Source organism: Polypterus senegalus, chromosome 17 (assembly GCF_016835505.1).
Source record: "Polypterus senegalus isolate Bchr_013 chromosome 17, ASM1683550v1, whole genome shotgun sequence".
NCBI classification, from domain to species: Eukaryota; Metazoa; Chordata; class Cladistia; order Polypteriformes; family Polypteridae; genus Polypterus; species Polypterus senegalus.
Window position 1 is genome coordinate 13,365,041 of NC_053170.1, and position 15,930 is coordinate 13,380,970.

General features: G+C 40.2%; 1 protein-coding gene across 1 annotated transcript in view; it reads right to left on the bottom strand.

The window, feature by feature from the left end:
- Positions 1–2,411: 2,411 nt before the first annotated feature.
- The window catches only part of ube2z (ubiquitin-conjugating enzyme E2Z), a 41,179-nt gene continuing 27,660 nt past the window's right edge, over positions 2,412–15,930 (bottom strand). Inside the window, exons 2-6 of the mRNA XM_039739643.1 lie at positions 11,694–11,766; positions 8,623–8,810; positions 6,814–6,925; positions 6,089–6,201; positions 2,412–2,532 (exon numbers count right to left, since the gene is read on the bottom strand). Coding sequence (XP_039595577.1) covers positions 2,427–2,532; positions 6,089–6,201; positions 6,814–6,925; positions 8,623–8,810; positions 11,694–11,766 — 592 coding nt within the window. The 3' untranslated portion in view covers positions 2,412–2,426. The remainder of the gene's footprint in view (positions 2,533–6,088; positions 6,202–6,813; positions 6,926–8,622; positions 8,811–11,693; positions 11,767–15,930) is intronic.

Consider the following 15,930-nt stretch of genomic DNA (forward strand, 5'->3'; position numbering starts at 1 on the left):
AAATAGATCTTCTCTTCAAAGGACTGCACGCGTCAGGAGCAGAGAATTTCATAGGGAGAGAGAGAGAAAAGCAAACAATCAAAAAATCAATACGTGTGCTTTTAAGTTTGCCGAAGCACCGCAATAAAGCGCATTTTTAGAGGAGCGCCAGTATCTTCTAAGCAAACAGCCCCTCTGCTCACATCTCCTCCGCCAGGCGCAGAGAACGTCAGAGAGAGAGAGAGAGATATTAAAGCAAACAATCAAAAAATCAATAAGTGTGCTTTTGTGCTTGTAAGTATGCGGAAGCACCGCGATAAAGCGGCATTTCTTAGAGGAGCGTCCGTATCCACTAGGCAAACAGCCTCTATGCAAACAGCACCTCTGCTCACACCCCCTCCGTCAGGCGCAGAGAATGTCAGAGAGTGTGAGAGAGACAGAGAAAAGCAAACAATCAAGCACCGCACGGGAAGCATATCGTATATCATTGAGGAGTTTTAGTTAATATGTAATACATTCTCTGATTGGGTAGCTTCTAAGCCATCCGTCAATAGCGTCCCTTGTATGAAATCAACTGGGCAAACAAACTGAGGAAGCATGTACCATAAATTAAAGACCCATTGTCCGCAGAAATCCGCGAACCAGCGAAAAATCTGTGATATATATTTAGATATGCTTACATATAAAATCCGAGATAGAGTGAAGCCGCGAAAGTCGAAGCGCGATATAGCGAGGGATTACTGTATAATCCACCAAGACACCCAACCACGGTAGTCGCGAGGTGGGAGGGGGGTGTGCACAAAGGGTAGGGATGCAATCAGTGGGAGCGAATGAATCACACTTAGTGGGAATTCCACGGTTTGAAGCCCGAATGGGGTTCAACGGCTTACCCACGCCTCTCTGTGCCGGGTAGACACACGCTCAATGTCATGCAAAATTATTTATTGAATGCTGAACACTTTTGGAAAGACACGGTTGTCTAAAACGGGTTGGTGTGAGAATACAACAGTAAGTGAATGAAAAGATGAAACTCCGGAGAGAGCAAAGCACAACACAATAGTGAACCCGCAGCATAACCAACGGCGCATAATTATTTATTGATGGTTGAACACTTCTGGAAAGACACAGTTGTCTAAAAAGGGAGGGTTTGTGGATACAAGATACCCCACGCAAACCATTTTACACGCTGCATATGGCGATTCACCTCCGCGAGAAACATGCCTCTATGAACAGTCAAGGTGGCTCGGAGGTGCATGTGGCCTCTACGACAGACTAATATAAATGATGCCGTTTTTTCTGTGTCGTCGCGTCCGAGTTGGTGGGCGTGGCTCTGCAAGTTGTCGTCGTATCCAATGGTCTTGGAGTTGGTGGGTGTGGCTCCTTCTTGCGTGCGCCATAGGTGTCTCACTTGTTGGCAGCTTAGTGAATCCACGCCCCTTCCGGTGTGCTTTCCATGGGTGTCTTGCCTTAGTGAATTATATATATAGATTTTAGAATAAGCAATTATATTGAGGAAAATGATTCTCTCCCCTTTTTTCTACTGTTAAAAGCTTTACTCTGGCTGTTGGCCTTGCTCTCTTTCTCATGTGTGGGTGTTGTACTGAATTTAGTTTTGTCAAGTTTGACTTCCTTGTATGGAACATTACTTGCTTCTAATAAATTCAATAAAATAGGGAAAAAAATTTTTCGCAAAAGGCACCAAACATCTCCACATGGTTGAAAATTCCTCCCAAAAATACATGCTGTCCGGCACTATGCAGCAAGTCCATTTTAACAAAACTTTCAGCCAGCAATTCCGTCTTAAACCCTTAATACACAGTTTCTTCGATTTGCTTACTTGAACTTTCTTTACGCCTTGTGCTTAGACATGGTTAAATTGACACAGAAACAAGAGCACAGTCAATTTCATACAATGTTATTTTGCTTGAAACTTCATTAAAAATCGGGCCAGTTATGGATTTGGTTTAATTCATTTGTATAGTTTCATTTTGTTTGAAAGTTGGGTCTTTTTGCGAGTAACCATGTAAAAAATCTTAGTGACGCTCCTAAAATGTATGAGCAATCACTCATGCACTTAGCTTAGAGGGAACACTGCATACATATACAACATAATTTTCAGGTTGTGTATACATCAATGTCTTGATCTTATAATTAAAATGTTGTTATGTACCAAGTATCCCAGGTAAACCATGCATCCTCATCTAAGGTGGGTTTGCATTATTGCCCATTTTCCACAGCTTGTGATACGGAGGTTAATCCAGCATGCTGCCTATAGGTTTGGTATATCCATTGATCAGGCATCAGTACATCTATATGACATGAAATGTGAAGTAATAACTCAAAAGTGGTGTGTTGTCCTCGTATTATGCAGCATTTCTTTGTTAAGTTTTGACGATTTATTTTATCCAACCTATTAATGATCATCCATTTACAATATCCCCAATTAATCAGACACTCAGTACCTGTAAAGTCTGTCCTTGTAAGTGCAGCCTCTCCTTGCATGCTCCCTCATAGAAATCATAGTACTCCAAGAAAGATTTCTCCATCACACTCCTATAAAAAGGACGAAAAACGACAACGTAATGCCACTATAAAACATTTAGAAAAACCACAAAGCATTCTCAGACCCCCTTGTGGTCATGGGGGCCGAGCTTGTCTTGGCAGCATGGGACTCAAGGATGGAGCGATGTTAAGTAAACTGACTGATGTAATAAACAAAGCACTTGGAGCAAAAAAAATAATGAAATGAAACAAATATTCTTAACTCTGCATGAAAAAAAAAAAAAGTTAAGCATTGTGACAATATAAACTGGACATGCCTACACAGTGAATTGCTTAACGGCTGTGGTATATCTTGAAAAATATTTTTAAATATCTTTCTGCCCATTTTGAAACTTCTCAAATTAATTTCAAGATATCCTAAAATTGACAGGAAACACTATTGAAAGCTTGGGGCAACTTTACAGGAAGTAATTTTGAGATATCTTGAATTGCATTTCAGACATATGAAAATGCATGCAGGCCTATTTTAAGATACCTTGAAATGTATTGGAGATATTTCAAAATACACACACGCATATACATACATATATTTGAGATATCTCAAATGCATTTGCAAAAGGTCACATGATAAGACAATTTCCCCTCTGGGATTAATAAAGAGTACCAAAATATCCTAATATACACTATGAGATATCTAGAAATGTTGAGTCAGCTTGCCATATACATATACTAGGGGGTTCCCCCCCTGCTCGCTTGGCTTGTCAACCCCACCAGGCCTACGCTACATGGCAGCCACTTCCCGTCTCTGTGCCATTTGTTGTGAAGGGGGGGCTGAATACACCCCAGGGAGGTGCGGTCGCTCCTCCGAAACCCCCTTAAATGGTGATACAATGGGAAACAAAGCTTTTTATTTTTTTTTTTTTAACCTCCTCTTTGCTCGATCAGCTGCTGTGCCATGTGATCTGCATCTCGCACAGCACTTCGAACTTTTAAAAGCCTGTACAGCAGCTGTCCTACTCTTTGTCTTTTATTTCTGGCCCTGGGCGTGGTTAAATCTTTTGGCACAAAGTCTCGACTCACGGGACGCGAGTTCTTGATATTTTTTAGTTTAGAATTTAAAAATGGATAATAATCTGAAAATCTAACAACATCACATTAAAGTTCAATAAATTCTGAAAAGAATGATACCAAACATATATATGTAGATTTTAAAATAAGCCCGATTTAAAGCGTGACTAAAAAGTGACATAAAATCATTGCATTTTTAGGCTTACGATTTTATAAATATAAATATATATATTTTTTATTTTTGTTATAATATGGATTTTTCTTATACCGCAATACCGGTTTAAATAGCCTAAACAACGTTTGGAATGTGGCGCAGTGGGAAACTGTTTAAGGGGGGACTTTTTTCACTGCTACGCCGCTAAACACACATGCAATGGAGTACAACCGTTAGTGGAGGTACTGAGCAGTGAAAATGGAGAGAGAACATTGCAAAACTGAAGCTGTAGCAGATGATAAAGCTGAACAGTATGACACAGAAGAACTTTTGCCGAATAAAGGAGCCACTCTGTTGTCTGGAGATTTTGGTTTTAAAAAATGGGATGTGGACCAAACAACTATTTACTGCAAATGCTGTCGAGCTAAAGTTGTCACCGGAGGTAGTAACACAGGCAATTAGCCACAAACATGCTTTGGACTACCATGAATGTATGGAACTAAGATTGGCCCCCTCCATGTCCTCAGGTAAAACTGAAAAAGCTAGAGGACACTAAAGTTAGACGTTACTTGTAGACGCATTTGCTATCGAACTGCCTACGACAAAAAAAGCAAGCGGTGGGTCGAGATAACCAACGCCATTACAATCCATGTAGCTAACGTGTCAGTGGACAGAGATTGTTAACATTAACAGAAAGTGGAGTTGGTTTACAAAAAATACTTACTCTTTATTCCTTTTCTAAGACATTTTCAGTGCAATACAACTTTTGACAAGCACCTCTGAATACTTAAGTCTAAATGCCTCTTTGGATGGTTGAAAATATGCTGTCAAAATAATAGTTTAAGTTGTCTGCAAAATTTGTTCAATAAAATGGTTCTATATTTTGACTGTAACTGTAATGCAATGTAATTCCTTCTCTTCATTAGTGCCACCCCCTTGAAAATTATCACTTTATGGGGCCATGCAAACCTGTATTAATACTTGTGTGCACATTAAAATGTTTTTTGGACAATGTACAATTCTCATGCCTGTGGAATAGGTTAATACCGTGATATAAAATTTTGATCATACCGCCCACGCATACATATACATACATACATACATACATACATATACATATACACTCAGCAAAAAAAGAAACGTCCTCTGACTTTCAACTGTTTTTACTTTCAGTAAACTTAATGTGTAAATATTTGTATGAACACTAAAAGAGTCAACACCATAAGACATAAACTAAAAATGTTTCACAATGTGTCCCTGAATGAAGGGAGGCTCAAAATCAAAAGTACCAGTCAGTATGTGGTGTGGCCACCAGCTGCTTGAAGTACTGCAGTGCATCTCCTCCTCATGGACTGGACCAGATTTGTCAGTTCTTGCTGTGAGATGTTACCTCACTCTTCCACCAAGGCACCTGCAAGTTCCTGGACATTTCTGGGGGGAATAGCCCTAGCCCTCACCCAGCGATCCAACAGGTCCCAGACGTGCTCAATTCCTTTGACGATAAACACGAATCCGTCCATCACCCCTGGTGAGACAAAACCGTGACTCATCAGTGAAGAGCACTTTTTGCCACTCCTGTCTGGTCCAGCGAAGGTGGGTTTGTGCCCATAGGCGGCGTTGTTGCTGGTGATGTCTGGTAAGGACCTGCCTTACAACAGGCCTACAAGCCCTCAGTCCAGCCTCTCTCAGCCTATTGCGGACAGTCTGAGCACTGATGGAGGGATTGTGTGTTCCTGGTGTGACTCGGGCAGTTGTTGTGGCCATCCTGTACCTGTCACGCAGGTGTGATCTTCGGATGTACCGATCCTGTGCAGGTGTTGTTACATGTGGTCTTCCACTGCGAGGATGATCAGCTGTCCTTCCTGTCTCCCTGTAGCGCTGTCTAAGGCGTCTCACAGTGCGGACATGGCAATTTATTCAGCAGTCCTCATGCCTAATGCACGTTCACGCAGATGAGCAGGGACCCTGGGTATCTTTCTTTGGGTGTTTTTCACAGTCGGTAGACGAGTCTCTTTAGTGTCCTGCGTTTTTACAACTGTGACCTTAAATGCCTACTTTCTGTAAGCTGTTAAGGTCTTAACGACCATTCCACAGGTGCATGTTAATTAATTGATTGTGGTTAATTGAACATGCATGGAAAACATTGTTTAAACCCTTTACAATGAAGATCTGGAAAGTTATTTGGATTTTTAAAACATTATTGTTGAAATACACAGTCCTGAAAAAGGGACGTTTCTTTTTTGCTGAATATATATATATATATATATATAAATAAAAAAATAAAATACTATACATATAAATAAGTATAAAGACTTTTCATGTACAGTTTTCTTTCCTTTTCTTTTCAAAGTGAGTTAACAGTTTCTGCCCATCCCAGAAACTCACCACAAGGCCTCAGGACAAGGACACTTGCCATCCAGCATATCGCAGACTGCCACTCGCATGGTTTCATGACGAATACACTCATTGTAATTTCTGCTATCACCCGGATGCCTTTCCTGAAAAATAAAAAGTGCATTCCAGTAAAGTTCTACGATAGAAAAATACAATATTGATTGCTTGGTTTAAGAAAGAACAAACTTATATGCCTGGCATTAAACCCTAACTACATAGAGGACTGTTTGGTTTATGTTAGGTAGATTGCCCAGAGGGGACTGGGCGGTCTCATGGTCTGGAATCCCTGCAGATTTTATTTTTTTCTCCAGCCGTCTGGAGTTTTTTTTTTGTTTTTTCTGTCCACCCTGGCCATCGGACCTTACTCTTATTCTATGTTAATTAATGTTGACTTATGTTTATTTTTTATTGTGTCTTCTATTTTTCTATTCATTTTGTAAAGCACTTTGAGCTACATTTTTTTGTATGAATATGTGCTATATAAATAAATGTTGATTGATTGATTAAAGTTCCACATAATCTTTCAGTTTCTTCTTAAATATAGCCTGACAATGTAATGTTAGAAATCACCAGAGATTCTGTTAATCATGACAAAAATGCAACACCCATACAAACCCCTAAAAAGAACATCTACCCATAGTTTAGGACCTCATGAACTCCACGCCTCTAACTCCATATGTATGTGTCAGACCACATTCATTCTGCTCCTGCCTTACCTGTTCAAAGCCAGGCTCATTGTGATATGGATTCTCTGTCATTAAGGACTGTATGGAGATCAACACTGATGAGATACTCTGGGCAGGACTCCAGGCAGGCCCAGTCCATGTTCTGCAAATAAAGTTAAAATTATTGCTAACTCAAGGATATATCTGACAAATAGTCAGAGGACATAACTCAAGAGTTCTTCACTAGAAGCTAAAGCACTAATACTACTGAGGCCAATTATCACAACATTACTTGAAGATGGCAGAGCAGTGCAATAGTCAGCAATTTTACCACAATATAGCAATTATTTAAAACAAGTGGATACACTCAAAATTACATGATGCCGTAATGTAAGGAAGGCCAGAAGTACCCCATCTAAACACATTTCGAAGAACATTAACAAGGTAAGAGTTGCTTAGGATTGTGACTTGCTAAAAGGAAGACCTCGGTTCAGTCACGTAACTTGAATGGTGCCTTGTTCTCCGTACTTTTTCTTTCTACTCTCATGTCTTGTGTTTGTTTTGCTCAACTGTAACTTGTTTCCACTTTTTAAAATCTCTGATGGTTTGTATTACTACTGTCTGAACAAACCTTTATTCTTCATTATGCCACCAAGCAACTGCATTTAATTAAAAGTTTTTGGCAGATAAGAAAAAATGACCCCTCCTTAGAAAAAATGACTTTCCTTTCTTCATTCTCATTCCGCTTTTTGAAGAAATCTTTTTATCAGAACATAGTCGGTAAGAGTCTCCTACTGCTTTTAAAGCCCTCCTGAATCTTCTCATTCACCGTTTATGGAATTTGGCCTGATGACTTTTCTTCCTTCATCGCTACAAAGATGTCTCATATGTCCAGCTACTCTCCGCCAAATAGCCGTCTCCCTGCCATGACATCCCAACAGCTACTGACAAGATTATCACACTCCATAATTTGTCTTGATTTCAAAAGCTGGTTTGTCTCTTGTTCATTAAAACAGTCCTCTTCCATTTCATGACATAACTTTCTGTAGTCATTTTAGAAAAACTCAACATGGATGTGGTGTGCTTGAAGTATCTGTACTTGTACCACTTCCTTTCCTCCTTTAGATTTACTTCTTAAGACATTTTCCTGTATCATAAGGTTTCTCTTATCACCCGGATGCACAGGTTCTCCATTCTTTTTCTCTGTCAAAACTCACTTGTTATCTTCAGTTAATCACCTCATGATTTTATATTATTCGTATCTCTCAGAAGCCTTTATTCAAAATGATTTACAAGAGGACAGTAAAATTGGTTACCCGTTGTTAAATTTTTGGACCACATGCAGGCGTAATAACTGGATTGGGGTTACATGGTCAGTCAGAGGAGAGCGCTGATATAACAGACTTGTAGTTTAGAGTCCAGTTTCCTAGCCACAACTTCTCAATGTCTTCTTAATAAACTGACAACATCTAAAATTCACTTCCACACATTCAGTATCTCCCATCTACACACTGCTTCTCCCTCTACAGACTTTTTGTTGCCTTAGTCCTCTCAGGTTCTTTTGTGCAACCCTGAGTATCTCTCTCCAGGAAGTAACATTTCTCTGCTATCCTAAATTCATCACTTCTTTCTCCTCATTTTTAGGACTATTTACATTGTCTATTGTTTCTCTTCAATTTTTACTTCTAACAGCCAGAAAAACGTAAATGAAGAACAATCACTCAAAAGAGTGTAAATGGAAATCCCACCAACTATCTGATGTACATTTCTTTTAAGAAAGAAGTCAATCAAATAACTTAATTACTATGAGAATTAAATCCTCTCCTACCATCGTACCAACAAACCAGAAACCTCACTTACCCCAAGATACTGAGGCACACCTTCCCGTTGCGGTAGAAGTTGGGGTTGAAGCGGACTGTGTTATTTCCCGTAGTCATGAGCTTTACTCGTGGAGGGTGTATTGGGTAGTCTGGAGGACATCGAAAAAGGAACAGGAAGAAGCCACCTTCATAGGGGGTGTCAAATGGCCCAGTGATAAGTGCGTGGATCTGATCCAGAAACAGAGAGTTGAAAAGAGGGGGAAATATGACTATGAAATAAAATATTATATTATATATATATATATATACATATACATACACATATATACATACACACACACAGTGGGTACGGAAAGTATTCAGACCCCCTTCAATTTTTCACTCTTTATTATATTGCAGCCATTTGCTAAAATCATTTAGATTCATTTTTTTTCCTCATTAATGTACACACAGCACCCCATATTGACAGACAAAAAAAAAAGAATTTTTGAAATTGCTGCAGATTTATTAAAAAAGAAAAACTGAAATATCACCTGGTCCTAAGTATTCAGACCCTTTGAACCCTCAGTATTTAGTAGAAGCCCCCTTTTGAGCTCATACAGCCAGGAGTCTTCTTGGGAAAGATGCAACAAGTTTTTCACACCTGGATTTGGGGATCCTCTGCCATTCCTCCTTGCAGATCCTCTCCAGTTCTGTCAGGTTGGATGGTAAACGTTGGTGGACAGCCATTTTTAGGTCTCTCCAGAGATGCTCAATTGGGTTTAAGTCAGGGCTCTGGCTGGGCCATTCAAGAACAGTCACAGAGTTGTTGTGAAGCCATTCCTTCATTATTTTAGCTCCACACACTGAGGAGAGGCAAGACACATGACAGCCCACATGGAGTTTGCTAAAAGACACCTGAAGGACTCTGAGATGGTGAGAAATAAGATTCTCTGGTCTGATGAGACCAAGATAGAACTTTTTGGTCTTAATTGTAAACGGTATGTGTGGAGACAACCAGGCACTGCTCATCACTTGTCCAATACAGTCCCCACAGTGAAGTATGGCGGTGGCAGCATCATGCTGTGGGGTGTTTTTCAGCTGCAGGGACAGGACGACTGGTTGCAATCGAGGAAAAGATGAATGCGGCCAAGTACAGGGATATCCTGGACAAAAACCTTCTCCAGAGTGCTAAGGACCTCAGACTGGGCCGAAGGTTTACCTTCCAACAAGACAATGACCCTAAGCACACAGCTAAAATAAAATAGACATCTATACACATACAAACACACAAGGCTCACTTGAACAAAATCCCAGAAGCACATAGAGCTCAGGTTTAGAAGACAAAGAAACTTAGACTTTGGGTCAGCAGAAGTTCTGCATTATCTTACAATTCTCGTTACCAAGTGAAGAATTGTCTTGATTCAACCTATTGATTTCACATAATTAAAGAGAAAAAATCCATCTTTGCATGTTAATAATGGAGAAGTTAGTTACAATTACAAACAATCTTAAAACTCAGCACAGCTAACCATAGACTTTAATGTCCTTTGCAAAGGATGACAGAGTTTTCATTGAAGTTTCATCCCAAAGGTTGCCGGTTCGAATCCCCGACACTGCCAAAAGAGACCCTACTCTGCTGGGCCCTTGAGCAAGGCCCTTAACCTTGAATTGCTCCAGGGGCACTGTACAATGGCTGACCCTGTGCTCTGACTAACAAACTAACAAATTTCTAATACGAGAAATTGTAGAAGTCGAAATAAAGAAAGAAAAAAAAAAGAAAATCTGCCGAAACTAAATAGAAAAGCAAAAATGGTGGAAATTAAGGGGAAGGGCACTTGGGATGGAAACGAAGAAGCACTCCTTTACACACACACACACACACCATCATGGGTGCTTTGAGAAAACAAAAGGCCATGGATTAAAACTTGGCTGGAGGAAGTACTGAGGCAATTAGTCCACCAGTCTGTTTTAGTCATTCTTTGCCATTTATCTCTTTCATGTTGTTATGGTGCTCTAAGCCGCAGGTCATTTTTCTACATGGCCACACCATCGTCAAGTAAACGTGGTGATTTTTATTATTGCGTACTTTGAGGGGTGCAAGCATGTCTGTGCAAAGCTATAGTGTCGTGCAATTCAGCCTGCATGTGGACATATGACATCATAGAAGCCTTTAGTTTTGGTAAAGAAAACAAGAACTGTCAACTTTGTTTGTTTTTGTGACTTTTTTTGTATTTTTATTTTTTACATTGCCATTGTTTGAGGTAAACCTACTTTTTATAATTGTATTTTATCTTTTTTTTTCTTTTATAGGCGTTGAACTATCATTATAAGGTTTTTTTCCACTTTAAGGTGGAAGTGATTTTACTGGCCATGCAAGGAAAGGGAGCTGGAGTGAATCCTTGTGGGCTCATCACAGAACTACAACTAACCTCCCTTTTCACATGTTAGTATCAACACCAAGTGCTGTTCCATGATTTGTCTCCTTATTGCTATTAAAATCCAGCAGCACATTTTTGTTTGCTGTTTGCATACATGCTACACAGGGCAAACGCCCACTGGATGTCGATTTATGAAATATACTGTACTTTTTTTTTTAATGTTTTAAGTTATAACCTTTCCTTAGTTGGACTAGGTGATTTATTGTGCATAAAAAGGATGACAATCCAACAAATGTATCTTTCTATGCAGTTTTAGGCTGCCTTTTTTAACCATCTACCCCTGCATATAGGTCGTTTTTTTAAATCAAAAGTCAAATGCGATTTGCATAAAGACAAATTTCAAAACATAAAGATCAAGTTTGATTTAATTACCACATGCAAAGCACACAGTGAAATTTTTATTAAGCCACAGTGGTTTATATTATAAGGCAGGCAAATGACCAGTCATTAAAAACCAATGTAAACTACAAACAGGATAAGGAGTTAAGGAGTTTCATTATATTGCTTCTGTTAAAGACTTGTACAAATTTACAGTTCTCTGGCAAAAATATTAAAACAACAGTATAACAATAAAATAAAAAAAAAGGAAAAAGTTTTATCAAGGCAGTATAAATCCACATGAGCCTTCACTATTCCAGATTTCACTAGGGAGTGCCACAAAAAAAACTTATTTGAAATTAAACTCACTTACCTTAGTCATGTCATGGGGATCTGGAACTACAAACATGCCTGGGGGTGGCTCCTTGTAAATAGACATGATATCCCTGCATGGGGAAAAGAGAAAGGAAAAGCTTTGTGAGTGCACAGGTCCACCTTCACAACTCATCCAGTTGGTGTAGCGTCATAACTCCCAAACACACAGAGGTTCATCAATTCCTGCACTCAAACATGTAAGGAGTTCTGATCGCTTTCCTTACAAGCCCTAAATTGCAATGACAATGCCATCTGAAAAAACAAATTGTCCTACCGAAAGTACACTGCATGCCAGAATAAAAGGCTTATATCATTAACGTGTTCTTGAAAAATGGCTTCACGAGATTGCTGTGTCCATATACACTTGTGACATCTCTGTAACTGTTTTTATGTTAGGTAGAATGCCCAGAGGGGACTGGGCGGTCTCATGGTCTGGAATCCCTACAGATTTTATTTTTTCTCCAGCCGTCTGGAGTTTTTTTTGTTTTTTCTGTCCCCCCTGGCCATTGAACCTTACTCTTATTCGATGTTAATGTTGATTTATTTTTTATAATTATGTCTTTCATTTTTCTATTCTTTAATATGTAAAGCACTTTGAGCTACTGTTTGTATGAAAATGTGCTATATAAATAAATGTTGTTGTTGTTGTTGTTGTAACTGACAAATGATAGATTCTTTGAGCACTGAAAAGAGGAAATGAACAACCTATACATGTAAAACAAAACACGGCATTGTTAGGGACTTAATGAAATTCAAAACTATTTTGCAGACAAAGGGCAGTGCCTGTTCTACAACAGGTGCCGGAGGTGCAAGGCCAACACCCATGTCTTTGTAAAGTCAGCTCTTGCAATGGTGGATTGGCTCCTGGCCAGGTGCCCTACTCTTCACTAATGATCACATGTAAATACTAAATCCACTGGAAATGGAAGAACTTTAACTGGTGTTGATGCACTACAATGAAAGGGGAGGAAAAAAAAAAAAAAAATGGTCACAATGCAACTCTCATTTTGCATAGAAAACATTTGGCCTGTTTTAAAGACGGATACATGCTGTACAGGTAAACCAATCAACACAGGCGGATGATATACTCGACAATGCTACTCTCCTCAATCCCATCATCCTCTGTGGCTGGTTGATAGCAGATCTGAAAGCAGACCTCCTTACACTCTGGGGGGAGGATTTTAAGGAAGGTAATAGGGGAGTTTAAGCACAAATGTTAAGACTTAATTTCCCAACATGCATTATGGGCTGTGAAGTTATTCATCTTTAACTTTGAACTACGTGAAGCATCTGAAGTGTGCTCTCTCATACACCCAAGCGTATACATACACACACAAATATTTATTACACATTATAAAGTGGGATGCAAAAGTTTGGGCAACCTTGTTAATAGTCATTATTTTCCTGTATAAATCGTTGGTTGTTACGATAAAAAATGTCAGTTAAATATATCATATAGGAGACACACACAGTGATATTTGAGAAGTGAAATGAAGTTTATTGGATTTACAGAAAGTGTACAATAATTGTTCAAACAAAATCAGGCAGGTGCATAAATTTGGGCACCGTTGTCATTTTATTGATTCCCAAACTTTTCGAACTAATTATTGGAACTCCAATTGGCTTGGTAAGCTCAGTGACCCCTGACCTACTGTACATACACAGGTGAATCCTATAATGAGAAAGAGTATTTAAGGGGGTCAATTGTAAGTTTCCCTCCTTCTTTAATGTTCTCTGAAGAGTAGCAACATGGGGGTCACAAAACAACTCTCAAATGACCTGAAGACAAAGATTGTTCACCATCATGGTTTAGGGGAAGGATACAGAAAGCTGTCCCAGAGATTGAAGCTGTCTGTTTCCACAGTTAGGAACATATTGAGGAAATGGAAGACCACAGGCTCAGTTCAAGTTAAGGCTCGAAGTGGCAGACCAAGTAATGGCGCTTTTCCACTGCATAGTACGGCACAGCACGGTTCAGTACAGCTCACCTTGGTTCGGCTCAGTTCGGCTCGGTTTGCGTTTCGACTGCAGTTTAGTACCGCTTTAGAGTGGGCGGGATTATTCACGTGTCGTTATAGTTGCACCGCCTCTACTTCCGTGACATCATCGTAAACGCGCCACAAGCGACCTCCTGAAAACTTTTTCATTCCGCGTCGCCCCATCCAGCTCTCGCTGGATCCGCTCCTCGGCTACCAACGAGAGGAAGGTCTGTACTTCCTCAATAGACCACGAAACAGCCATTTTTGGTTAGCCACCTTTGCTGGCTGTGCTAAAAATCTAGCGGGTCTGTTGTGTCTCGTGTCGCAAGTTCAGTGACGCAGTAATGACGATTTTCTCCGGCCAATCAGTGACCAGCAGAGTTTACACGCCACGTTTTGGTAACGGTTCGGCGCGCTTGAAACCTCGGCTGAGGTGGTACTAAAAAAAGGACCAGGTACCAGTTACTGTTCCCAGTGAAAAACCCCCCAAAAGTGAGCTGAACTGAACCGTGTCGTGCAGTACTATGCAGTGGAAAAGCGCCACAAGATTTCGGATCGACAGAAGCGACGAATGGTGAGAACTGTCAGAGTCAACCCACAGACCAGCACCAAAGACCTACAACATCATCTTGCAGCAGATGGAGTCGCTGTGCATCGTTCAACCATTCGGCGCACTTTCCACAAGGAGATGCTGTATGCGAGAGTGATGCAGAGGAAGCACAAACAGAGCCGCTTGAGGTCTGCTCAAACACATTTGGACAAGCCAGCTTCATTTTGGAATAAGGTGCTGTGGACTGATGAAACTAAAATGGAGTTATTTGGGCATAACAAGGCGTTATGCATGGAGGAAAAAGAACACAGCATTCCAAGAAAAACACCTGCTACCTACAGTCAAATATGGTGGTGGTCCCATCATGCTGTGGGGCTGTGTGGCCAGTGCAGGGACTGGGAATCTTGTCAAAGTTGAGGGACGCATGGATTCCACTCAGTATCAGCAGATTCTGGAGACCAATGTCCAGGAATCAGTGACAAAGCTGAAGCTGCGCCGGGGCTGGATCTTTCAACAAGACAACGACCAAACACTGCTCAAAATCCACTAAGGCATTCATGCAGAGGAACAAGTCCAACGTTCTGGAATGGCCATCTCAGTCCCCAGACCTGAATATCATTGAAAATCTGTGGTGTGAGTTAAAGAGAGCTGTCCATGCTCGGAAGCCATCAAACCTGAATGAACTCGAGATGTTTTGTAAAGAGGAATGGTCCAAAATACCTTCAACCACAATCCAGACTCTCATTGGAACCTACAGGAAGCGTTTAGAGGCTGTCATTTCTACAAAAGGCGGATCTACTAAATATTGATTTCATTTCTTTTTTTGTGGTGCCCAAATTTATGCACCTGCTTGGTTTTGTTTGAACAATTATTGCACACTTTCTGTAAATCCAATAAACTTCATTTCACTTCTCAAATCTCACTGTGTGCGTCTCCTATATGATATATTTAACTGACATTTTTTATCGTAACAACCAACGATTTATACAGGAAAATAATGACTATTAACAAGGTTGCCCAAACTTTTGCATCCCACTGTATATATATTAGATTTTATATATGTAAACTACAAATTATATTTTTTTACATTACTTATCCCATGAACTTTGTAGTGGTGGATGACGAAAATATTCCTAATCTACTCCCTCATTTATTGATCAAGAGTCTTGTCTTCAAATCAAAAAGTGAATCCATCCATTTTCCAACCCTCTGAATCCAAACACAGGGTCACGGGGGTCTGCTGTAGCCAATCCCAGCCGACACAGGGCACAAGGCAGGAACCAATCCCGGGCAGGGTGCCAACCCACCGCAGAATTCAAAAAGTCCTTCCCATAAAGCTTTAGTTTCCCATTTATTTGTGCACTGATGATTCGAGAAGCAACTATTTAACAAGCATTCACTTTGCACAGTTTTGAGCATGCGACTGGGTAATGGACAAGTGGATTATGTGACCGGAGAAACAGATTTTTTTTCTTCTCATTTTTCCTTTCATATTGCTTGCTGTCATAAAGCATTGGCCTCTATTGCCTTCTACTATGTTACAAACACCTTTCTGTCCAGTCAGCATGAAAACATGAGGTTATTCTTGCCCACTACAACAACTGGGGGTCACAGTGGTTGCTCAAAGGCTAGGGATCTGCGCTGGCAATCAAAGGTTGCCGATTCAAAACCCATAAATCCCAGAAGTGACTGTACTCCGTTGGGTC